The sequence below is a fragment of the Megascapheus bottae genome, chromosome 3 (assembly GCF_031878675.1).
Source record: "Megascapheus bottae isolate mThoBot1 chromosome 3, mThoBot2.hap1, whole genome shotgun sequence".
NCBI lineage: Eukaryota > Metazoa > Chordata > Mammalia > Rodentia > Geomyidae > Megascapheus > Megascapheus bottae.
The window spans coordinates 12,557,606-12,584,918 of record NC_143511.1 but is presented as its reverse complement, the minus strand read 5'-3'; the positions used below and the strand labels follow the sequence as shown (position 1 = coordinate 12,584,918).

The following is a 27,313-nucleotide window of genomic DNA, read 5'->3' as shown; positions in this document are numbered from 1 at the left end:
GCTGGGGCTGCAGGGCGGCGGTGGCTGAGGCGGCGGCGGTGGCCAAGGCGGTGGCGGCGGCGGCGGCCGCGGCCACAAGCAGCGGTGCCGGAGCGGGGGCGGCGGCGGCGGCGGCGGCGGCGGCGACGGCGGCGGCGGCGGCGGCGGCAGCGGCCACAAGCAGCGGTGCCAGCGGCCACAAGCAGCGGTGCCGGAGCGGCGGCGGCGGCGGCGGCGGAGGCGGAGGCGGTGGCCGCGGCGTTGGCGGCGGAGGCGGGAGCGGCCACAAGCAGCGGTGCCGGAGCGGCGGCGGCGGCGGCGGCGGAGGCGGAGGCGGTGGCCGCGGCGTTGGCGGCGGAGGCGGCAGCGGCCACAAGCAGCGGTGCCGGAGCGGCGGCGGCGGCGGCGGCGGCGGCGGCGGAGGCGGCGGCGGTGGCCGCGGCGTTGGCGGCGGAGGCGGGAGCGGCCACAAGCAGCGGTGCCGGAGCGGCGGCGCCGGCGGCGGCGGCGGCGGAGGCGGCGGCGGAGGCGGCGGCGGTGGCCAAGGCGGTGGCCAAGGCAGCGGCAGCGGCCACAAGCAGCGGTGCCGGAGCGGCAGCGGCGGCGGCGGCGGCGGCGGCGGCGGCGGCGGCGGCCGCGGCGGTGGCGGCGGCGGCGGCGGCAGCGGCCACAAGCAGCGGTGCCGGAGCGGCGGCGGCGGCCACAAGCCGCGGTGCCGGAGCGGCGGCGGCGGTGGCGGAGGCGGAGGCGGTGGCCGCGGCGTTGGCGGCGGAGGCGGGAGCGGCCACAAGCAGCGGTGCCGGAGTGGCGGCGGCGGCGGCGGCGGCGGCGGCGGCGGAGGCGGCGGCGGTGGCCAAGGCGGTGGCGGCGGCGGCGGCAGCGGCCACAAGCAGTGGTGCCGGAGCGGCGGCGGCGGCGGCGGCGGCGGCGGCGGCGGCGGAGGCGGCGGTGGTGGCCAAGGCGGTGGCGGCGGCGGGGGCAGCGGCCACAAGCAGCGGTGCCGGAGCGGCGGCGGCGGCGGCGGCGGCGGCGGCGGCGGCGGCGGCAGCGGCCACAAGCAGCAGTGCCGGAGCGGCGGCGGCGGCGGCGGCGGCGGCGGCGGCCGCGGCGTTGGCGGCGGAGGCGGGAGCGGCCACAAGCAGCGGTGCCGGAGCGGCGGCGGCGGCGGCGGAGGCGGCGGCGGAGGCGGCGGCAGTGGCCAAGGCGGTGGCCAAGGCAGCGGCCGCGGCCACAAGCAGCGGTGCCGGAGTGGCGGCGGTGGCGGCGGCGGCGGAGGCGGCGGCGGTGGCCAAGGCGGTGGCGGCGGAGGCAGGAGCGGCCACAAGCGGCGGTGCCGGAGCGGCGGCGGCGGCGGAGGCGGAGGCGGCGGCGGTGGCCGCGGCGGTGGCGGCGGCGGCAGCGGCCGCGGCCACAAGCAGCGGTGCCGGAGCGGTGGCGGCGGTGGCGGCAGCGGCCACAAGCAGCGGTGCCGGAGCGGCGGCCGCGGCTTTTTTCTGGAGATCCCCGATCTGCGATCCAGATAATATTGAATTAACTGTTTCAACTGACACTCCAAACAAGAAACCAACCAAAGGCAAAGGTTGGTACGAGGTATGAACATATTTTAAAATATTTTGGTTATATAACTTGCCTCTGCTCTGTGCCACTTGCCCTGTTTACATAGTGCTACTCTGCTGTTTCCTCTGGCACTCTGCCTTGTTGAGTCAAGGAAGAAGGTACTGTTGCCAGGCGCTGGGTAACTTGTAGCCCTTAAGTTTTGGCTGAAGGTAACCAGAAAGTGTTCTGGTTCTTTATTCCAGAAAAAGTACAAAGTTGCATGCCAGTCCTTACTCGTGTGAAAACATGAAGAAGAAATGAACAGTTTAATACATATCTACCTTGTCCCACAGTGGACAGAGTATTGATGAAATTACTACCAAAATCATTCACCTTTTTTTTTTTTGATGTTCTCCCTAGTACGTCATCATTCTGTAGCCTTTTTGTTCAATGTATTATTTGACTTGGTGAACTTCTTTTGCACTTATGCCATTACCCATTTTAATGATTTTCTATTCCTGTTTTTATTTTATTTTTTATCTTGTGTTACTGGGGCTTGAACTCAGGGCCTTGTGCTTGCTAGGCAAGTCCTCTACCATTTGAGCCATACCCTCCCTAAAATTACCTTCTCAATGAAAATTTAAAATTCCAATCATACTAACAAGGTAAAGGGAAGTCTGGTAATTATCCATAAAGTTTTAGCCTATAGGAATATCAAGGAAGTATATTTTATAACTTATAAATTAGGTTAAATCTATTTTCAAGATAATAGTGACTTAGCCCCAAATATATATATATATATATATTAAAAATAATCTGGTGAGTTTTTTGCATAACTATACATTTCTCCCCCCCCCCATGAAGGACTTTTACAGAGAGTAGATATGATCTATGTGAATCCTGGCTCCAGGTGTAATTTCCAAGCACTGTATGTTAAGGGCATCTGTAGCATTTTGTGGTTGCAATATTACTTCATGGCTCCAAGTGCTACTACAGCTACCCTAGAATAAGAAGATTCAATGGATTAGTCTTGAAAAGAAGTGAATATTCAATTTTGACCTTCATTGCACCTAAATGTCAAGACAAGGCCAACTCCCTGTTTGAGTTCACATTCATGATAAGAAAAAGGGCTAAGAAGTATTTCCTGGTTGTTAAACAAATGACAGAGAAGTAATGAAGTTTAGAAGAGAAACAAAGTTACCTTTATTTGGAATTGAGGGGAAGATGGAATTTGATTTGAGAGATATAACCGTCTGATAAAAGAAGTGCATGAATATAGGTTGAAGTTGGAAGTTGAGATGTGAATTTGGAAAGTTGACAATGGCAGCCAGGATAAAGAGATAGGAGAGATGTAGACAGGACAGGACCTGGGAATTCTTATGTAAAGGTCTGCTCATTCCTCCTGGAGTGAACAAGCTCCTGAAGTTTAGGGGTAGAGTTGAGAAACTGTGATGGAGGAGAAGGGAGAAGAATAAGGATGAGGGGAAAAATGTTTTCAAGCAGATGTTCAAGACAGATGTAATGGCTACCTGAAATTTGGTGATGAATTTAAACAACAAAAAAGCAACATTAGTTTTACTATAGCCACATTCTATAGCTTGATTTCAGGTTTGTGTCATTATTTTTTGTTTCTTTTTACCTTTTTTTCCCTTTTTCTTACTTTCATTTGTTTTGGTGGGTCATGGGACTTGAACTCTGGGCCTGGGTGCTGTCCTTGAGCTCTTCAGCTCAAGGCTACCATCTTACCCTGGAGCCACAGCCCTACTTCCTATTTTCGAGTGATTGATTGGAGATAAGAGTCTCCTAATATTCAGTGCCTGTGCTGGCATTGAACTGCTATCCTGAGATCTCGGCCTCCTGATCTCAAGGCTAGAGATCTACCACTTGAGCCATAGCACCACTTCCAGCTTTCTTCTAAGTATGTGGTAACAAGGAATCGGGTCTTCATTACATGCTAGGCAAGCACTCTTACCACTAGGCCAAATTCACAGCCCCATTCAGACTTCTTTTATAATATAAAACTCTCAGTTTGTGTTTCTTTACCATTTTCTTATGATTAGACTGAGATTACACATTTTTATTGAATTTACTTTCACTTTTGGAAAATTCATCTTTTAAAGGATATAATTCAATATTTCAAAACACTATTCACAGAGTTTATGGAAATATCACCACTACATCATCCCAAAACATTTTCCTCATTCCAAAATAAAATCTCGTACCTGGTATATTGTATGTATGTTTATTTGAAATAGGGAAGGGAAGATGGGAAGACAAGATGATTGGGAGGGAGTGGGATGAGGGAAACAGGGACAAAAACATGAGGAGTATCAGTATCCAAGAAGTAATATGCCTATTACCTGACAAATGTAACTGTAATTCCTCTATACATTATCCCGACAATAAAATTTCTAAAAATATTCTCAAAATTATATACTTAGGTTTTAAAAATTCTACAGATTTCAAAACCATGTAGACCTCAAAACTGAATCAGCTTTCCAAACCTAAAGGAATTTCTTTGCTGGCCTCTTGATTGGTTTTAATTCTTGGGGATCTCTTCTTTACTACCAGGTTGTCAACTTGAGCGGCGTAGCTGATGTACTGAATCAAAAGAAGATTCCCACTTAACATCCTGTTACTGAAGTGTCGTGATGAAGCAGAATAGAGCAGGCCACGGCAAGTGTCAAGTGCCGCACCCTGACCTGACTGAGTTGATCTGGAAGGAACTGTCCTAGTGTAGGAGCGCTCCAATTCTGTGGAGCAGAGTTTCCATTAGACATCAGTAATAGAGCTGGAAAGTGAACTGGTTGAGTGGTCAGAGTCGCCAGTGTAAACGAAGTGAAGCTGAGAGTCAAACCCTACGAGGGATGCATAACAAATGGCTGTCACTCTGTCAGAACAAAGGACAGTACCAAGGTGGAGATCACGAGATCCTCACCACAAGGTAAAAAATGATTTCTGGGTGTGTGTGTTTAGTGGAGAATCCTTTCTAATACCTTATTTTCAGGCATTTTTTTTAAATGTAACTCTGTCCTTAAGGGCTTCTTCTTCCTTAATGTCTTCCAATAATCAGTGTGTGCCTGCAGGAAGAGGACATCCATGTGTAGTCACAGAGCCTTCCCAGGGGCCAGCACAGCCATGACCCACGGACATGTCTGTTGCATGTCTGGTCCCGAGTCTCATCAGAAGTGATATCCTGTTTATTCTCTTCACCAACAGTGGTGTGCTTAGAATGCTAGTCAAATTGCCGTAAAAGTCATTATTAATTTATTGCCTCTGCTCAGTTCTTGATATTCTTTTGAATAAGAGCATCTTAAAAAGAAATTCCTGTAGCCATAAACCTTGAGTATGCCTAGTTCTGACAGTTATTGTAATTTAGGAGAGTTGCTAAATCTCTGTGTAGTTCTGTATGTGCACGTACATAGAGATGTAGAGACTGACACATACACACCAGAGCATGGCTGCTGCACTTAGAAAATATTATTTGTAAAGCACTAGCTGTGTGTCTTGTGATCAGGTGATGGGAATTTCATCATAGCTTTTCCCTGTTCCTCCTCCCTTCTGCCAGTGCGTGTGTACATACATTTGTTATTGAGAGGGAAAGAAGGAAAGAGTCAGTGATAGACAGGGACAGACTGAAACAGAAACCCAGAGAAAGATGGAAAGCAATATCTCATCCCATTGAAAAAGCAAACTGAAACACATAGGGCTTTGTTTTCCAGGGTCAACCAATGATTTTAGAGATTTAGGTCCTGAAACTGACCATTTCTTTTAGCTAAAGTACATTGATGGATCTGAGGCTTTGCTATCAGGCAGAAGGATTTTGCTACTAGTAGAGGCTCATTTTACCTGGTGAAACAGATGTGAATGTTTCCCGCCTCTCTTGGGCAGAACTAAGTGAGGATGGATGACTCCTGGGCAGTCCCAGGCTCGTGGGGCATTCCAGAACTTTTCCCTCTTGTTTCCTCTGGGCTCTCTACCTTTATAGAATTGCTGGCTCTGTTACTGCACCTGGGCTGTTGCCGTGGTTACCGATAAAGTCCCTGGTGGGAGTCGGGGAGGAGCTGTGTTTTATAAGGCCAAATTCTGCTTACATAAAATTTGGAAGTTGTACAACTGAGTAGACTTGCCAAGGAATGGAAGACTGTACATCCCTTTCATAATGACAACGATGGGTCTAGCAGATTCCTAGTTCCCTTTTTTTCTCAAATTTTTGTATGGACTTGTGTGTTCGGTAGCTTGTGACATATTGGGAGGAGTGATCTTCAAGATGGGAAACGGAAAAGGAGCCGTTTTTATTGAGATTCTGGGGGGGCGAGGAGGGTGTTAGGTCTGTTTTAAATGTTTTTGAGCCATTGTTGTTCATGCCTGTAATCCTAGCTCCTCAAGGTAGTAGAGATCTGAGGACTGCAGTGAGAAGCCAGATCCTGCAGGAAAGGGTGAGAGACAGTTATGTCCAAACAACCAGCAAAACCCTGAAAGTGGAGGTGTGGAATTGGTAGAGTGCCAGCATTGAGGGAAGACAGCTAAGGGATACCACCTAGGCACCAAATTCAAGCCCTAGCACCTACAAAAAAAATACACACACAAAAATCTTCCAGCAGATGCTAGAAATAATGTAAATCCAAAGAATTATATGTGAGCAGAAAGCCAAATGAATGAAACCTAAAGGAGATTACAAAGGTAGCCAAATGGAAGCAGATGAACTGACAGACAGGAAGTCAGTCTTCTGGGGTTGAGAGAGAGAAGTGGCCCAAGGAAGCAGAGAGCACTTTGCCTCAGGTGCTCAGGTTTGAAGTCTATTTCTGGGGCACAGGGCCTATGTGGTTTGATGGAATCACCAGGCAGGCATCACTGAAGGATGCCCATGCCATCTGGAAAGTGAGAGACTCAACCAAGCTGCCAAAGGCTTCTTTCTCATCCAAAAAAATTGTGCTTAAAGATAAATCGATTTGGATTTTTTTCTGAGCAGTTGCAGACTTGCAGTATAGCAAACATGTTCACTCACAGAAGAAGATTTGCAAGTGGAGCTACTACACAGAGCAGTGACTTACTACTCTGTGTGGGGCTTAGACTAAGGCCTGCCTAAGGACTGAAGTATTCTTCTTTTGGGTTCAGTCCTCATGTAATTCAGCACTTAAACCAAAGTCATTACTTTCCTCATAGAAGCATTTCAGGACTTGGGAGAAGGAAAATCCCAGAGTCTTGGTAAATGTCTATGAGTAGCTGTAGATCCAGATGTTCAAGAGCTCCTGGGAATCCCTTGGCAGTTGTTGACTCAGTCAGTGAAGTATCCAGCCCTTTGAAGGTGGCAATACCACTTTGTCTACTTTTAACTTGTTTTTCTAGTATTGGAGTCAACTGGAGTAAAATCATTCACTCACAGGAGCATGAGCTTTTATTTCAAGAGCTGAAGACTAAGCCTGGAGAGAATATGTACACAGGCAGGTATGCATACACAGCCTGTCTGTCCCTTCCTATAGTGTGCCTCTGTGCCTAAAGCAAAAGGGTTCCAGGTGTGTGTGTGTGTGGGGGGTGTGTTCAGATGTGCAAATATGTGTGTATTCCCATGAGTAGAAGATCTCTGAGTGTAGACATTTGGAAATCAGAGAGGTTTGGATTTGTGAATTGAATGTTTCTCTTATTTAGCCTTATGCTCTTAAGCAACATTAGGTCTCTCACTCATAGCTTTCTCATCCGCAAATGAAAATGATTCATCATCTTTTGCAGGCATTTTTGTGAGAATATACAGTGATTAATAAAAAGCGTCTGGTAGGTGTCTGGTGCAGAAAAAGTAACTAACAAATGTCTTAGTACTCCTTATTTTACTTACCTTTCTTTCACCTAGCATGGAAAGACATGCTTTGAGTTTTATCATTACAAGCTAATGATGGAGAAGAAAGTAGCCCATAAAGCGGGCCTATCAGTAATGCAGACAATGAGAAATTCAGAGTTTTTGTAAAAGTAGAGTCACTTCTTTCTTGTTCTTGTCATATCCATTAACCAACATAAAGTGGTCAACCTGACCTTAGTTGGTGGCTTTTTGGTGCTCTGCCACTTGAGCCAGGCCTCCAGTCCTATTTTGTCATATTTTGTGCCAGGATCAGGACTTGAACTCGTAGTCTGGGCACTAATCTTTAGCTTTTCCCATTCATGTCTGGTGCTCTACCACCTGAGATGCAGCTCTACTTCTGGCTTTTTACAGAAAAATCTCACCAATTTTGAGATGTTGAGATGGTTTTGAATTTAGGTCCTCAGATTTCAGTCTCCTGAATAGCTATGATCACAAATGTGAAGCATTGGCCCCAGCAGTTTCAAGGTTTTGAAATTTATTTTTCTTTCATGGTAGAATTTTGCAGACTTTACTGCTGAGGTTGGGCTCAAATCACCATCCTCCAGATCTCAGGCTAGGATTACAAGAGTGAGCCACCACCAGCCCCTGGCTATCAAGCATTCTTGATTTGGTCAGAAAATCTGGATGCTCCATGTAGCACCATAGTCAAGTACAAGTACATATTTTGCCTCTTTATACTGCTACAACTGATTTATTGACCTTAAGTCTTGGAATGAAATCCCAAATAGGAATTACGTTCTCAAATGTCCATTCCCTCCAGATGGAAGCAAGTTACCAGCTAGTTTTTCACCTGCCAGAGCAGGTGTTTGCAGCACGCCCTATCCTCCGCAGGTGGCAGCTCAGCCTGCGAAGGTTCCTCCAATTGGTTTGCAATGAGAGGCAACTCACTTAGTTCTTGGAAAGGCCTTGCATTTGGGACTCACGGTCCACTTTGACAGGGGCTCATAGGTATGCCTGATGCTCATACCTCCAGCAGCCTAGGACAGGAAGGATATGAGCTCTGTGGGCATTCTTTTCGAGCTTAGTTATCATTTTGAATCCGGGAGCCCTAGGCTAAGCAGAGATGTATCTTCAACTACAAAGAATAGGTAGGGAAAAATAACTCATCTCTCCAGCTGTGTCGATATTAGAAGAGACAAGCCTAGAATGTTGGCTCAGTTCTCCATAGTCTTGTGGCTTGCCTGTGTGCAGGTGGGCCAGAGGTGGGGTGGAAGAGAGGTAATGGTAATAAATCATAGGCATATACAGGGAGCTGAGGTACTTGTGCTGGCACTACATTAATTCCTTGTCTTTCTTCACTGGCTACCTGAGTAATAAAAGAAACACTAGCCTTTATTAATTTTCTGTTATACCTTCCAGACCATCTTCTGAAACCGATGCCATTCTTTGTGACATTCAGGAATGAGGACTGATGAGAAGTTTTTACAATAATCCAAGAATCTCCAATTTTTTAAAAGCAAACTCAATGGTAAATTTTTACTTGATTTTCTTTTTTAACCTGCAGTTATTTAAAATTAAAGTTCTTTATTCTGTTCTATTAGAACAGAACTCGGGGCCTGGGTACTGTCCCTGAGCCTTTTTGTGCTCAAGGCTAGTGCTCTTCCACTTGAGCCACAGCCACTTCTGTTTTTTGGGTAGTTAATTGGAGATAAATTTCTGCCCCGGCTAGTTTAGAACAACTGTCTTCAGATCTCAGCCTCCTGAGTAGCTAGGATTACAGGTGTCTGCCACTGGCACCTGGCAGTTTAAAAAAAAAGAGGTTTAACCTGATACATATGAACATAAAAGATATACTCATCAATGAACTGTCATAAAATATTCCCATTTATATATACCCCACGTAATGCTTAAATACAGCTAAGCATATCTGCCTTCTCAAACATTTATCATTACCTATTTTTAAATTTATTTTACTGTTGGGGTGATGTACAGAGGGGTTACAGCAGTTGCATTTATCAGGTAGTGGGTACATTTTTTCTTGAACATTGTTACCCCTTCCCATGTTTTTCTCCCACTTTATCATTACTTTTTTTTTATATCCCTGGGGATTGAACTTGGCTAGGGTGCTGTCCCTGAGCTCTTCAGCTCAAGGCTACTACCCTACCCTTGAGTCAAGCCCTACTTCCCATTTTCTAGAGGTAAGTAGGAGATAAGAGTCTCAGGTCTTTTTGTGCCCAGGCTGGCTTTGAACATTGATCCTCAGATCTCAGCCTCCTATGAGTCTAGGATTACAGGCCTGAGTCACCGTGCCTGCCTACTTTATCATTATTTTATATTGAAGACTTTCAAAATTTTCTCTAGTGTCATTCTGAAATACATTATTGTTATCTATAGGCTTTCAGTAAGTTTTGTTGAATGAACAAACATATCAATTTTTTGCCTGTTTCACGTGTAACTATTACTTGTTCTCTAATATGTACCTGATCTCTGATACTATTGTTAAAGACTCTTAGAATTCACTGAAGAAATAGATATAGGGAATCCTCCAAGATCATTCAAATGTGTATGAAGAAAGATTATGAACTGAAATCTGCTCTCTACGTCTGTTTCTTGCCCAGCTGGCTTTTCTCTAAAAAAAGGACAATCAACTCTTCTGTTCTGAATCCTACAATATGCTACTCTTGTTATCACTTAGTACCACTGCCTCACCTAAGCCCTATCCATTTGTCACACGGGTTCTATTGACCAGTCCCTTTAATTCTCTCAAACTGTAGTTGTCAGAACTGGTGTCAGATATGGGCGTTAAAACCCAATTAATATGACTTGAAGTCCATCCTTTTTAATTAGTAGCCAAACCCATTATATCTTCGAAGGTTTCTTCTTTATATCTGAGAGTATACATAATAATTGCTAGCTCTAGCTTGTTGAGAAGCTGAAGAGTTCACATGCATTCATCTGAACTCCTTTTCATGAACATCTGAATACACATGTATGTATGTAGGCACAGAGAGCATACGCAGGTGCCTGGCCAGCGGTAAGGTATGCCTGTAATCCTACCTACTAAGAGGGCTGAGATCTGGAGGATCCATATTGGGAGCTAGCTTAGGCAGAACAGTCCATGAGACTCCATCTTCAAAATAACCAGCAAAATGCTAAGCTGGATGCATGGCTTAGCTTATAGAGAATCAGCGGAACCAAGTGTGAAGCCTTGAGCTCAGACTCCAATACAGGTCCTCTAAAATGCATTCTCATCCCAATTTTCTTTATTCTTGGGCATCAGCTCCATCCTGGACCAGAATACCTTATTTATAAGTGAAATGAACCCTGTTTAAACTCCTATGGATGAACACATGTGGATGTGGGATGCCAAGGGGTAGAATTGATTCAGATAGAAATAGACTGAAAGTATTGAATTATGGCTGGAGATGGAGAGGTACTGTTAATGGGTGCTGTTGACTCTCAACCTATAATCCTAGGTACTCAAGAGGCTGAGATCTGAGGATTGTGATTACAAGCCAGCCAGGACAAGAAAGTCCCTGAGACTTTTATTTCCAATTAACCAGAAAAAAACCACACCCAAAAAAACAGGAGTGGTGCTGTGCCTCAAAGAGGTATAGTGATAACCTCAAACAAAATAGCTCAAGTACAGTGCTTAAGCTCTGAGGTCAAGCCCCAAGACTGGCTTAATACACAAAAATAATCAGAAGCACAAACATATTGTGGGGATGGTGAGTGTTCCTTCTCTCTAACGTTACCTCTAGCTTTTGCACATGTGCCTGTTGGCTTATATCTGGGTTTTTCTTAAGAATGTATCTTCACCACTGAGGCAGTGATAAGTCTAAAACTAATAAACCCAATCTATGAGCAGCATCTTTCCCGAAAACTTCAGGGAGCATTCTAAAAGTTGATCTAGACATGTTGTGGTTGAGTGACCTGGCCAGCCATTTCCCACTGACACAGGTCAGAGAAGCTTGGTTCTAGAACTCACGCTTTGATTTTGGAAGTGATTTTAGTGTAACCACATATGTAGGATGAGAGAGTGGGAGAGAGAGGCTTTCCAAAGAAAAAAATCAGTGCTCAAATGCTGCAAATAAAAAAAAGAATGAGCTGATGGTTCATGCCTATCAGCTACTCAGGAAGCTGAGATTCGAGGATCATAGCTCAGTGCCAGCTTGGGTGGAAAAGTCTGGAAACGTTTTTGTTTTAAGAAGTGACATGATTTCCTACTATTTGGGGATTTTTTTTGGGGGGGGAGTGTAGGGGTTGTCCCATGGTTTCTGTGCTTTCCCTTCCCCTCCCAAATCAGATAAACTTAAATGCAAGGACAAAAGTGGAGAAGTTAAAAAAAAAGAAAAGAAACAGTGACAAAGTTGGGAAGAAACAGAAAATAAACAACCACAAAAAGCCACTCTAGTTTCCACTTCTTGGAGTTGATTTCAGCAAACATCATTTTTATATGATTATAAGCACCTAGCTACTGAGCCGGCATGATCCTCTCCTGAAAATATCCTCCTTTGTGCGAATGTTTAGAGTCCTGTTTTATCATGTCCAGCTGTTATTTTTGTCTTTTACTCTTCATTGAATTTACTTTTAGGGTTATAGGCACATTTTAATTATTACAAATGAGGGAAACCATGCAACCTACACTTCTTCGGGTCTGGCTTATTTCACTTAATATAATGTTTTAACATCTCTAGAGAAAGAAAAGAAATGAAAATCAAGAAAATATTGCAATTCCACTTCACCCCAGTTACAGTGGCCCTTATCAAGAAAACTAGCAATAGGAGATGCTGGTGGGTATGGGGCCAAAAGGAAACACTACTGCATTATTGGTTGGAATGTAAACTTGTTCAAGCATTCTGGAAAAAAAAGCAGTATGGTTCCCTGAAAAAGTAAACATAGAGCTTTCCTATGATACAGCAACCCCACTCCTGGGCACTCCAATTGGCAATAAAACAGGTAACACTAAAACTACCCCAGCACAATCATGTTTATTGCAGCATTGTTTACCATAGCTAAGATATGGAATCAACCCAGATGCTCCTGAATGGAAGAAAATGAGATGGCACATATACACAATGGGCTTTCATCAGAAAGAATGACATTGACCATTTGTAAGGAAATCAAAAGTCTGAGAGACTCTTAATTCTAATTGACCAATAGATGGGGGAAGAGTTTGTACCTGAACTGGTAGAGTGGCAGCCTTGAGTGAAGAAGGCAAATGAGATTACAAGGCCCTGAGTTCAAGTTCTGGGCCCAGCACAAAAAAGAGAAAGAAACAATGATGACAAAATATTAGATTATACATCTAATGATTCTATCCAGTTTTGACATTTTGTCTTCTGTGTGTGACATCTGGGCCATTTTCTTTGAGGGACTTTTGTTTTTTGTTCTCCTCCATTTTGTTCATGTAAGTTTTCTTTCCTCTGAGACTAGAACTTCAGAAACCAGATGCTTTCTTTGGGAAAAATGTGACACACTCAGAATGAACAATCATACTTTACAGCCCATTGTAGATTTAAGTATTCCTCCTGCAATATCACCACCACTGTCATCATCACTACAATTACTACCATCCTCATCATCATAACTGTCACAATCATCACCATAATCATTACCATCAAACAGAGCTTTGTTAAGAATTTAAGAAGTAGCAGGCTCTTTGGCAAATGCCTTTATACATGATTTTATTTTCTCTTCACAATGAAACACTATCGCTTTTTTTGTCTTCTTAATGGGTATGTTTATTTCTAGTCATTTTGTACATTGAAAAGAGATTATTGTCTGAGGTCACAGTGAATTAAAATCAAAGTTTAAGTTGGATTTTCTCAACTCTCAGCTCCATTATATTGAACTACTATGCCCCACTGCATCCCAAAGCATTTTAATACTAGTAATACTGGTTTTAACTATTTATTAATTGATTAATTAATACTAATTTTAATATTAGTTTGCTGTATATTAGCATATTTTTTTCCTACCTCTTACTTTGGAGCCTGAGATGGCAGTTCAAAGCCAGCCTGAGCAGGAAAGTCTAAGAGACTCTTATTTCCAGTGAACAAGCAAAGCACCAGAAGTGGAACTGTGGCTTAAATGTAGGGTGCTGGCTTTGACCATAAAAGCTCAGGGACAGTCCCAGGCCCTTGGCTCAAGCCTTAAGACAATTCAAGTAAACAAGAGGATTGGGAGGAGGTGGGGGAGGGAAAGGTAGTCAAAAACATGAGAAGGTGGATCAATCTTTGAGAAACAATGCACCTGCTACCTGGCAAATATAACTGTAACCCCTCCATACATTACCCTGACAATAAAAAATGAATAATTTAGATTCCTGACCTTTATCCAGGAATATGGAGTCAAAATCTCTTGGGAAAAATAATCTATATCAGTAAAACTATTGTATATCCGGTAATATCTGAGAGCTGACTTTTTAGGAAGGACGAGGATGCTCTGTCTGCATGGCTACTTTTGGTCACTTCCTTATACTAGTTCTTGCAAAAGCCATAGCTTTGATAGGTTCATGAATAAGACATCAGTGAAATAAAAGAAAAGCCCTTGGAGAAAGGGAAGCCATAAACAGGCAAGGCAAAATTCAAGTAAAGTAATGAGATTGCAATGATCTGTGCTTGTAGGGTATAGGAAGCACTAGCTTATCTGTGAAAGCTCTAAATGAAGCCAGAATTTGGCGTAAGTGGCTCATTCCCATCCTTCAGTGTAGATGCATGCTCCTTCCTTACTGATCTCATGCTAGTTGATATTGTGCTTCACCAGGGACTGGTGAAATGTTTTAGAAATCTGAGGAAAATCATACTATGGTACACTTGTTACAGAAATCTCATCTCTTTTCTTCTGAACTCCCCATTCTCCTAGGTGTGTCCTTTATGAAGATTTCTGGAGAAGTTAGTACGAAGACTTTTCTCTGTCAAGGTACTGAAGCATCTCCTACAAATGTTGAAATACTACATCAGGTGCTTCAATGTCTTTATGCTTCAGCAATGAAATCTTTTAATTCCACCTCTAATGCATATTTTCTGTTTCTAAAGTTTCTTGGTAGACTCTAATATAAAAATGAATGCATACTCATTAAAAGATATGGAAAATAGAGCAAATTAGAGAGGCAAAATATAGCATGGGTAATCCTACCCCCTACACAACTGCTGCGAATATATATTTCAGTTTATTACATTTCTACAATTTCATTATGAATAGCTTTTAATTTGCTTTGTTTGCATTACATAGTGGTATTTACGCAGCATATGCAGTTTTCTATCCTTTAAGTATAAAATTATAATGATAGCACAGCAAGGCTTTTCTCCCATGTTATTATAAGCAGTTCATAAATATCAACTATGAACACTAAAGTTGATTTAATCATTTCTGTACTATTGGACATTCAGGTTGTTTGCATTATTTGAGTGATGTTGTGATGAACATCTTTGTAAATGAAACATTTCCCACATGGGTGAAAATTGTTGCTTTGCATAGTTGTCATAAAAATAGAGCTACCATGTTCATGTGTATAAATCACCTTTGCCAGTTGCTGATGAAGGCAACTTCATATAAAGTATAGACAGGTACCCTGTCCACCAGACAGTCCACTGCCACCTACAGGAGGATTGTCTCAGTAACTTTATTAGATGTTTTCCAAGATGGATGGATAATGCCTTGGAACTCCATAAATCAATCACAATTTGCAAAATCATAGTGGCATATATATTTGGGTATAAATATAAATATAAATATAAAAATATATCCCAGGTTCCAAATTCCTTTTAAAACTTTATAGAAATTTATTCTCTTAAAAATAACATCTGAGGGCCGGGAGTTTAGCCTAGCTATAGAGTACTTGCCTAGCATGCATGAAGACTCAGGTTCGATTCCTCGGTACCACATACATAGAAAAAGCCAGAAGTGGTGCTGTGGCTCGAGTGGTAGAGCCCTAGCCTTGAGAAAGCCCAAGGACAGTGCTCAGGCCCTGAGTTCAAGGCCCAGGACTGGAAAAATATATAATGTCTGAGTTACACCATTCATCTTAGTCGGCATGGAGAATTCTTCTGACTTTATGAAGAAGATGATACTTTATTGATGAAGATTCTAGCTGATTAATGAGGTTTTAAATTATTACTTTATTTGTTTTACATTTCTCTAAGGAATAACAACATAATTCTCTCTTCTTACTAGGGAGATGTTTTCTTTCCCAACTAAGAAATATTAGGCATACTTGATAACTGGGGCCAGATCTGGCTCCCACACAGGCAGAAGGTGTCTTGTGGCACATGCTCAAGATCTGTGCTTTCAGTCTCTGTGGTGAGAAGCACATGCAATTAGTTCATTCTGTTTCTAATGTAAAGAAATAGTCTGGCTTTCCCTTGTTTGGTGAGATGTGGGTGTCTTCTGAGGGATCCACAGCCTGAGTAAGTTCTTCCCTTGAGCTTCATCTAGGGACACAGTGGAAGAGCGTGGTAGCACAGTAAAGCCAGCTGTAGATTTATAAGTTCCCAATCGCCAAACCCACTGCTGAGAAAGAAGGCCACAATGTGCTTATGCATCTTTCAGGAAGCCCTGCCCCATCACAAAACCAGGTCAGCTCCTTTCCAGCTATACAATGAGGATTTCTCAGTTAATTTTTCAAGAGGCTAAATACTCTTGTACTCCTGTAAGTATCATACACTGGTTGAGTGTATGATGATGGAACTATTACCTATCAGGCCATTATCAGGTATTTTCTCAATATAATTTTATTTACATAACATTTGAATGTATAGGATATTTAGAGGTCACGGCCTTGCAGCTTTAAAGGATCAGAGCGAGATCTGCAGCTGCCAGCCCTTTCCATCAACAACATGGTATTAAAAGGTGTGTGTGTGTGTGTGTGTGTGTGTGTGTGTGTGTGTGTGTGTGTGTGTGCACGCGCGCGTGATATACTAGAGGCTCAGAAACTGTAGGCTTTGGGTAGTTGAGGCATTGATGAGAGAGGGCAAAACCAAGAATGGAGACAGGCAAGATGAGTCATAAGACACAATGTACAGGCTGAAAATGGAACGAGAAACCTTGAAGGGATGAGTAAGGTTGGGATAAAATGGAGAGGGAGAAGAATGATAGAAACTGTGACACCGGGGCCAGGAGTGTAACCTAGTGGTAGAGTGCTTGCCTTGTATGTCCTGGGTTAGATTCCTCGGTACCACATACATAGAAAATGCAGGAAGTGGTGCTGTGGCTCAAGTGGTAGAGCACAAGCCTTGAGACAGTGTCTAAATTTCAAGTCCCAGGACTGGCAAAAAAATCCCAAAAGCATGACATTTATCAAGAAATATTGTATAAATAAGTTCACATGTGGAGTAGAAACTCCTTTGCACAACTACTTAAAGATAGTTAACATGATCAAAATAAACGTAAATGTAAAACAATAAATATAAAAGTAAAAAATACAAAGAGGCTTTTTTCCCTTTAAAAAACAAAACAACCAATAAAACAACAGCAAAAACAATTTCTTCATGAATCTAACTAGGCTGGGGTCAGGGGAAAAATGATGTAAAAGTTCAAGAAGTTTCTGGCCTTCTCTTCCTCCCAAAATAGCCATTTTTCTGCTGAAAAAAATTTCAGCTGTCATTCCATTCATCAATAGTTGACCTAGGTGAAGACCCAACTGAAGCAGTACCTGGTCCCTGATATAAGCCCATTCTGGCTCTGTTGAGATTTCTAGGTGCTGCTTTTGCTCTAGGCAAGCTCCAGCATTGTTTTAGGTTAGAATGAGTCTGGAAGGAATGGAGGATGAAATATCAATCAGCCCTGTTCGCTATCCTAAGAAACTTGTGACAGTATTGATGTTTCATGAGACAAAATATAGGAAGGAAAGAAGCCCCACCCGCTGCTTGGACAGTTACTGAGGCCAACATGAGACAAGGCATCCTTGAGATGCATAGTGCCCAGGCTTAGCAGGTGCCCAGGTCTGGCAGAATCTTTGACAGCTTAATTGTGTTCTTACTCAGTCACCCACAGCTAATGCATCTTCTTGGCAAAGCAGGTGTCTTCCATAAGGAACACCACGGGGCGGATTGTTATAAGAGCCTGCCTAAGTATGCTCTAAATTGTCCCTGAACCAGTGATGATAAACCAAATAGCTACAAATTTGTTGAAATGAGAGCTGTCCAAGGGAAGACTTTGACTTGGAGAGCAGAAGAGAGTATAAGGTATGGAGGGGTAGGACAGGAATGGAGGCAAGTCTGAAAGGTAGAAAATTTCTCGATCCTTTCATTTTTCCCAAATTTGTCTTCTAGCCTTTTCAAGTCCTAGCCATTGTATAGATGCTGGGAGTTTTCCTTTATTTTTTTATGAAAGAATTTATTAACATTGATTTTTACATCATATTTCAAATGATGTGTTTGACAAACAAGTATTCAAGAAGGGAATCTCTATGTATATTCACTGGCACTTACTTTTTAGAACATAATCAAAATTAGGCGAAGGGTTTGTATATCATAGATACATATTAATCTATGTAACAAAACATTATGTCTATAGAGTCATAAGTTTTTATGTCTATGTAGTTGTGTTTTTATTTCCAGTACCATGTCCATAACACTGGCTACACAAATATTGAGTCCTCGCTCTTGTGCTGTTTGGATCTAATAGTCACATATTATTTTAGGATACCATGTGCCTTTTGTTCCTTTGGTCTTGACTTGTCTCACTCAACATGATTTGCTCTAGATTCATCCATTTCCCTGCAAATGCCATTATTTTACCTTGTCTGTTGGCTATGTAGAATTCCATTGTGTGTGTGTGTGTGTGTGTGTGTGTGTGTGTGTGTGTGTATATATATATATATATATATACCACATTTTCTGTATCCATATATATACATTTTCTGTATCCATTCATCTGCAGTAGGGCATCTGGATTGTTTCCATCTCCTGGCTATTGTAATAGTGCAGAGATGAACATAGCTGAGCAGGTGTCCTTATCATATCTTGGGTTATGATGTTCATGATAGGTGCCCAGAAATATTATGGTGGGATCATAGGGAAGGTCAATTTTCAGTTCTTTAAGAAACCTCCAAATTGCTTTCCAGAGTGGCTGAACTAGCTTACAATCCCACCAGCAGTGCAGTAGGTTCCTTTTTCTCCACAATCCTGCCAGCATCTGTCATTGTCTGAGTTCAAAATCTTGGCCATTCTTGTTGGGGTAAGGTGGTATCTTAAGGTTGTTTTTATTTGCATTTCCTTCATGACCATGGATGATTAACATTTTCTCATATGCTTTTCTGCCATTTTATTCTCTTCTTTTGATAAGTCTCTCTTTAGTTCCCTTGCCCATTTAGTGAATGGTTTGTTGGGTTTGGGAGGGATTAGTTTCTTGAGTTCCTTGTAGATACTGGATATTAAGTATTTGTCTGATGAATTATTGGTAAATATCTTTTCCCAGTTGGTTGGCTGTCTCTCTACTTTAGTGTCTATGCTTTTATCTGTGCAGCAACTTTTTATTTTTAGGTAGTCCCATTTATTGACTCTCTCTCCAATCTGTTGTGACCCTGGGATTCTGTTCAGGAATCTTTTGCCTGTGCCTATGAGTTCCAGTGTCTCTCCTATTCTATCATGTAGCAGCTTCACCGTTTCTGGTCTGACATTGAGGTCTTTGATCCACTTTTAATTAATGCTTGTGCATGGCGAAAGGCTAGGGTCAATTTTTAGTTTTCTGCATGTGGCTGCCCAGTTTTGCCAGCACCAATAATTGAATAGACTATGTTTGTTCCAGTGTATATCTTTGTCTCCTTTGTCAAATACAAGTTGCCTATAGGTATGTGGTTCTATTTCTGGATCTTCTATTCTGTTCCATTGATCTTCTGGTCTATTTTTGTGCCAATACCATGCTATTTTTGTTATTGTGGCTCTATAGTAGAGTTTGAAATCTGGTATTGTAATACCACCTGCATTGCTCTTTTTGCCTAGAATTTTTTGGCTATTCTAGGTCTTTTCTTTCTCCATGTGAACCTTTGAATTGTATCTTCTATTTCAGTAAAGCATACCTTTGGGATTTTAATGGGGATTGCATTAAATTTGTATATCAACTTTGGCAGTATAGCCATTTTCATTATGCTGGTTCTCCCTACTCATGAGCATGGGATGTCTTTCCATTTCCTAGTGTCCTCTTTAATTTCTTTTGTTGAGCTTTTATGGTTTTCATTAAATAATTTCTTTATATCTTTGGTTAAGTTAATTCCTAAGTATTTCTAAGAACCAACTTTTTGATTTATTAATTTTGTGTATAGTGGATCTTATTTCAACCTCTGATATTTCTGATTTTATATTTGTTATTTCTGTCCTTCTAGTTGTTTTAGAATTAACATTTTCTTGCTCCTCTAGGTGTTTCAGGTTTTTTTAGGTTATTTACATGCTGTTATGTCTTTTTAATATGTGCTCCTAGTGCGATAAATTTGCCCCTCAGAACTGCCTTTGCTGTGTCCCATAAGTTCCTTTGTGATGTCTCTTTATTGTCATTACATTCAAGAAAGTTTTGAATTTCTTCTTTGATCTGATCTGTAACCCAGGAATTAATCAAAAGTGTGTTGTTCAGCTTCCAATTATTTGAATGTTTTTTGACTTTTACTGCATTGTTCAGAACTAGTCTGACTCCACTGTGATCAGATAGAATGCATGGGATTATATCAGTCAGTCATCTTGTATCTTCTTAAGTTTTCTGTATGAACTATTATATGATCAATTTTGGAGTATGTTCCATGTGCTGCTGAGAAAAATGTAAAAAGTTTCGGCGTTGGATGGAAGACTGTGTATATCTTTTAAGCCTAGCTGGGCTATGGTGTCGTTTAAGTCGATGGTGTCTTTGCCTAACTTTTGTTGAGCTGACCTGTCTTTTTAAACACATTTTACCATTTCTTTTACTAAATACATTTCTATTTTTTCTTTAAAAAATAAAAACAGAGAGAATATTGTCCTATCAAAAACAAACTTCATGAAATTTGGAAAGTAAAAAAGAAGAGGGAAGAGAAATATTTGCCAGAATCTTACTACCCAAAGATAAGAAATAATAGCATTTAAATAAATTTCTTTTCATTTTTTCTCTGCCTGCTTTTTCCTAATTACCATTTTTTATTCGACATTTGGTTTTGCATTATGGGTTATTACCATCTCTTTATAAGCAATTTTAGTGACTTGTAATATTGCAGCAGATGGGAATAATAAAAATTGCCTAGCAATTGTTGAATATTTAAGTTATTTCAATAATCATTTTCATCAATAAGTTAGAATATAAGAAATATCTCTGTAAATAAATATGTCTCCATATTTAGAAATATTTCTGGAGAATAGAGTATGAAAAGTATAATTATGGCATCAAAGTATGTAAATGTACCTAATAGGGTTTCTTCCTTTCAAATCCTCCATCTGATAGAATCATACTTGTAAGGCCAGCATAAAGAACAAAGAAATTACCTATGCTTGCACATATAGGTAATCACATGAAACCTCATAACAAAAAAATCAAAGCAGCATCTCCAAGTTCATTAAGTTCTGTGAGATTCCACTGAAATAAATACAAATAATATATTTGTTTCATAGAATACATACTGTTCACATATAACTTACCCAGTCAAACCTATGATAGATTGTTTAGGAGGAATTTTTTTATAGTTTCAAATATCTATATTTTTTAAAAGTGAAAATATAAATATAGTTATTTATCTATGAAATTCAAAGAACAACAATATATCATGGTAAACTAGGAGGATTTTAGCAGGAATGACTAAAAATAGGATTAAATAGTTAAATAGGTGATTGCAGAGGGTTCACAGTTATATGTTAAGGTAATGGGTACATTTCTTATTGAACAGTGGTACCCTCTCCTTTGTTTTCTCCCACTCACCAACACTCCTCCTTTCCCCTCAAATTGTAAAGTTCATTTCCAACATAGTGTCATCTGAGTCTTGCTTTTCCACTGGTTCACCCTTTGTTTTTCATCTCATCATTTTGTTATTCTCCTTTCCTTCCCCAAATCAGATAAATGTATATACAAAGCACAGAGTACCAAAACAAACAAACAAACAAACAAACAAACAACAAAAAACAGTTGCAGGGCTGGGAGTTTGGCCTAGTGTAGAGTGCTTGTCTAGCATGCATGAAGACCCAGATTCAATTCCTCAGTACCACATACATAGAAAAAGCCAGAAGTGGTGCTGTGGCTCAAGTGGTAGTGCTCTAGGATTGAAAAATTCCAAGCACAGTGCTCAGGCCCTGAGTTCAAGCCCAGGACTGGCAAAAAAAACAAACAGTGGCAAGAGGGGATAAACCAAAGGAAATCAAATGAAAGAGAAAAGAAATAATTTCACACAATGCATTAAAACAAAAAAGAAAAATACGTAACTGTTCTCCACCCAAATACTCTCTTTTTCTATCTCGGAGTTCATTTTGATTAACACCATATTATATGATCATATGTACGTAGCTATTGAACTATATAAGTAATCCACTGAGTATGTAATCCTCTGATGGGACCACCCTAGACAGATACTAATAAAAATAAGGGAATCCATGGAACCTGTGTTTCTTTGGATCTGGCTTAGATCATTTAATGTGATTTTTCCCCCAAGCCTTTCCATTTCCTTAGGAATGTCTATGTCATTTTTTCTGATGGAAGCATAGAATACCATTGTGTATAAATGTCACATTTTCTGATTCATTCATTCACTGAAGGCCATCTGGGTTGAGTCCATTCTTAACTATGGTGAATTATGCTGCAATGAACATGGTTGTGTTTGTAGCCTAAGGTTGGCCTTAGTTGTGATCATTTGGGTAAATGCCCAGGAGTGGGATTGCTGGACCATAGGGGAACAGGTTCCTGATTGTAAAAAAGACCAGTCTGGTCTCATTCTCCCTCTGTTTAACATGGGTTAGCTTGTAATTCTGTCACAGAAGTAAGGCGTTTGTCTTCTGTGGTCTTTCCCTGCTTTCTTGGCCCCTTGTAATCTCTAGAACTGTGGGCCAAGTAAGTTGCTGCTATTCATATATTATCAGCCTTTTATATCCTGTTACAGTAGATGAAAACTGACAAAGACAGGAGGTTTCCATCCATATCTAAGCTTGTTGTCCTTCTGAACTTGATTATATTGATAATGATGTTACTGACTATAATTGCTATCTGTACAGAGCATTTGTTGTGTGCCAACCACCTTCTGCAGTCATTTATTCCTCTCTATAAGATCATTATGAGTTATATGTATTTTCTAGTATGCTTGACACTAGACAAGGAATATTAGTTTAAATAAATTACATTCACTTGGCAATTATTTATTGCTAGACAGTCTTCTTAGTTGTGGAGCTAGGCAAATTCCACTTCCTTCCTTTATGGATATTTATTCTAGAAGCAGCTGCACAGTTACTGAGAGTGGAATTTTGAGGCTGGGCCATCCTTTCTGTCACTTTCCACATGCCGTAATAAAACTGGTGGCAACTAAGGGAGGAATCAGTGTCCTAGTCCTTTATTTGTCTGACTTCAAATGCTCCAAAATGAGGCTTCCCAATTCATTTTGGATCATAATAGCTTGAGAAGAACTGCCCACAGTCTTCATAAGATACAAACAAAACTCACAACTAGGAGGGAGAAAGTGCATCAAATCGAAGATAGTGACAAAACACCTTACCTTCACGTGGAAGCAATAGACTTGAAGGACAGGAGGAGTTGAGCAGAAGTCAAGGCAGTCTGTGCCTTGAAAGTAGTAATGAGACCAAAGAACGGTTGTGAAATCCTCATCAGGGCTCTGACTGACAAGGGCAGAGACAACTCCTGTGGCTTGCTTTTCTGCTCCATGCCCCTCATTAGAGTGTTTTACTCTACCCATTTGTAACATTTTTCTCATTTGATTATTTAATATTAACATTCTCTGTCATTCTAAAGGGACTTGCACCAATTCAAATGTATCAATGCATGCTGTAGTATTTTTTCTTCTTTTTTAACAACACGCTGCTTTCCTTTAAAAAAAATATGCTTGAAAACTATAGGTGATAGAAGATGGTGGGGAGGTGACTAAGATAGAAAAGAGAAGAGGACATTACTATCCAAAGTCCATGTCATAAAACTTCTCTACATGTATTTATTATGTGGTGTGAAATCTCTAAATCCTTATTCATGTTTTTACTTATTTCCTTGATTGTTTTTGGCCTAATTAATCTGTCTTTGACATTTTATAGCACTGAGAGCCTTCTACTGTTAATAGTGGCTGTCAGTTTTCTCCTGCAATCCTAATAGTCGGGTTTCTGTACTTTGATGCTTTGTAATTCATTTTCAAAGGTTCGTGATTGTGAAGTCTTCTTTATGGACTGTACTTTCTATCTAGAGAAAGTAACCTTTTCTCCAGTTAATGCATTTTGCCTTGGACTCCACTTTGATACTTAAATGGCTACCTATGAGTTATAATCATTAATGGACAGCTACTATAACCTTTTAATTTTAATGTTTCAGTTCCATTTGGTTTTGGTGATGTCTTATAAAATCAGTAGAAACTTTGTTTTAAATACAGACTTAGAAAATTTGATTTTGAGAGGAGTGTTTAAAGCAGCTTCTTTTTAAATTTTTTGAGGGGGGGCCACAGTTATGTGGTATTTTCTCATACATACACTAGTGTGTTATATATCTGGATTTCATTGATAACATGCTTCACAACATATGGATTTCTTCTATCCAATTCCTCAAGTCTCCACCATTCTTCCCAAATAAATATTTAAGGAAGGTTTAGTTTTCCAACAAATCTCTTTTTCCCATGGAAGCCCAGATAGTGGATTCTGGGGTAATGGAAGAGGTTTTTGCATAGACTTGTTACTTTGTTGGTATTATGGGAGTGTGGCAGGGTGACAGGCCTGAACCTTCATTAAAAGAATATCAGGGTATGAGCCATGAGTTTGGCCTGGTGATAGAGTGCTTGCCTAGCATGCATGAAGATCTGGGTTCGGTTCCTCAGTACCACATCTATGGAAAAAAGCCAGAAGTGGTGCTGTAGCTCAAGTGGTAGAGTTCTAGCCTTGAGAAAGCCGAAGGATGTACTCATGTCATGAGCTCAAGGTACAGGACTTGTAAAAAAGAAAGAAAGAAAAAGAAAGAAAGAAGAAAAAAGGAACACCAGGGCTTCTGTTTGGGAGGTAAACTTTCTTTGATTCACCTATCCCACTGTGTTTCTTTTTTTTATATATATATATATATTTATTGTAATTAATAAAAGGGTTACATGATATTTGCCAGATAGAAGGTGCATTAATTCACATATATTGATACCCTTTCACATGTCTTGGTCCCCATTACCCTCCTCTCCACCTCCCCCCCGTCTTGGTTTTCCCCCCTTCCCTATCCAATTTCAAATAACCAAATACAAATAAATCCAATATATCAAATAACAAAGTGAGATACTGTAACAATATGAGGTAACCAAGGGACAGCAAAAGAGATGGGAGATAACATAGTACATTAAGGATAACAATCATTCATTTTTTTTCATTTATTTATTGTAATTAATAAAAGGGTTACATGATATTTGCCATATAGAAGGTGCATTAATTCACATATATTGATACCCTTTCACATGTCTTGGTACCTTTTACCATCCCCCCCACCCCCCGTCTTGGTTTTACCCCCTTCCCTATCAAATTTCAAATAATCAAATACAAATAAACTCAATATATCAGATAACAGAGTGAGGTACTGTAACAATATGAGATACCCAAGGGACAGCAAAGGAGATGAGGGATAACATAGTACATTAAGGACAACAATCATCCATTATATGGCTTTTGTTTCAATATCCTGGAGGTCCTTTCAATTAGCTTCATACTATATGGCCTTATGAATCAAGATTTTGCTCTATTGCAGATCTCTGCTAGTAGAGCCCAAGGTTTCTACTGATTATGCCAAATGAGGGGAACCATTGAGCCTAAGTTCCTTTGAGTCTGGCTAACTTCATTTAATATGATCTTTTCTAAGACTTACCATTTCCTAACAAATGGGATGATATCGTTTTTTTCTGACAGCAGCATAGAATTCTATTGTGTACAAATACCACAACTTGCTGATCCACTCATCAACTGAGGGACATCTAGGTTGGTTCCATATTTTTACTATGGTGAATAATGCTGCAATGAACATTGTTGTGGTAGTGGATTTAGTATGCCCTAGTTCCGCTGTGTTTCTTATTTTAAAAGTTTTATTTTCAATAAGTGCACTAGGGTGAATCACTGTATTGGTTTTACAGGAAGAGCATCACATTTGTATTAGAAGACATCTCTTAGCACATTAACTACTTTCTTCAGATGGTACTTCACTGGTTTTGATAGAAGGTCAAAGGCCTTTTGTTCCAGAAGCTCAATTATTTTTATAACACTGGTAAATAATTATTGTAGTTTTGCAGAACCTACATTTTAAATAAATTACTTGGCTGATATTCTGGTCTACTCTTTTTTGGTGTGTGTGTGTGTGTGTGTGTGTGTGTGTGTGTGTGTGTGTGTGTTTAATTTTGAACTTTGAGCTTCCTTTGAGTTAGCTAATAATCAATTATGCTTATTTTCATTGTTTTGGGATGTTAGCTTCCTTTTGTACTACTCTGATCTCTTTGTCAATCTAATTTCATCTCCTTTTCTTATTCTTGAAGATTCAAAAATTTGGGGGGGACATTGAAGCATTTTTTTATCATCAAGCATTTTTTCTTGTTTTTAGTGATAGTAATAGATGTTTTGGGGACAAGACAGATTTTATATTTCTCTTCATGACACTTGTTATTTCTTAAAAGCCATATCTTATAATCTATTCAGAATATAAGGTAATTTATTAACTATTCCCTTTTTTACATAGATCATTATCTTGGGGGGGTGATTTTCCTCTTATTAAGATTCAGAGTTTGCCTGATGCTGAATGTCTTCTCTATTTGACTTCATTCTATGCATTTTTCTATCTACCAGCTCTTCACTGCAAAGCCATTTATCCAGCCATAGAATTTTTCTTAAAAAGTCAAAAAGCTAAAATCCAAAAGAAGCATTCAATTCATTTTGACCAGGAACAAGTCAGAAAAAGAACACTTATTGGTGAAAGAGGTTTCACAGAGATTTCCTGCATCTGTCACGTTCATTGGAATTTTACTCATCCTAGGTTACAAGACATCACCTTGCGACTTCTCTGAATTTTCAGTGGGTAGTAGCCTTAAAGTGGTTGTCCTGCAGTTCAAGAGAAAGAGAAATATAACTCCTGTATCATTCTTTTCTTCATTCTTGGGAAATGAACATATGGTTTAAATAATCAAAAATACAATTTTTTCTCCAGAATAAGCTTTTTCTCATATGTTTATGGAATGAAATAGGCAAGGATAAATTCTATAAACCATATTGTATTATTGTGAAAGGATATATTAGAAAACATGATACACACACACATACAATGCTACTTTTTTCTTGGTTTTAAGCAGTTTTCATTTCCTTTTTTATCATCGGGGTATTATATAGAGGGGTTACAGTTATATTCATCAGGTAGTAGGTACATTACTTCTTGCACATTGATAACCATTCTCATGTTTTTGTCCCCATTTCCCTCCTCCAACCCCCTCCCAAACATCTTATTTTCCCCCCTTCCCTTCCCTTCCCTTCTCTATTTCAAATAAACAAATAAATGGATATACAATATACCAGGTTACAAAGTCAGATACAGTATCCACATGAAATTAACCATTAGGGGAAAAAAGAGGGAAGAAATAACATAGTACATTAAGAAAAACAATCACACAAGATAAAGCTCTTGTTTCCATATCCTAGAATTCATTTCATTTAGTCTCATCCTCTATGGCCTCATGTGCATAGCTTTTGAGCTATTGTGATCCTCTGCTAGGAGAGTCTTAGATGTATACTATTACAAATGAGGGAAACCATGGAGTCTATGTTCCATTGAGTCTAGCTTGCTTCACTTAATATGAGTTTTTACAAGTCTTTCTATTTCCTTATGATTGAGGAGATGTCATATGTCTATAGA

At 40.6% G+C, this 27,313-nt stretch overlaps 1 protein-coding gene across 1 annotated transcript in view; it reads left to right on the top strand.

Annotated features, from left to right (window-relative positions):
- The first annotated feature begins 13,975 nt into the window (after positions 1-13,975).
- Positions 13,976-27,313, top strand: part of LOC150064946 (uncharacterized) — a 63,450-nt gene continuing 50,112 nt past the window's right edge. The window contains exons 1-2 of the mRNA XM_090329287.1: positions 13,976-13,993; positions 14,207-14,233. Of these exons, the coding sequence (XP_090185413.1) occupies positions 13,976-13,993; positions 14,207-14,233 (45 nt within the window). The remainder of the gene's footprint in view (positions 13,994-14,206; positions 14,234-27,313) is intronic.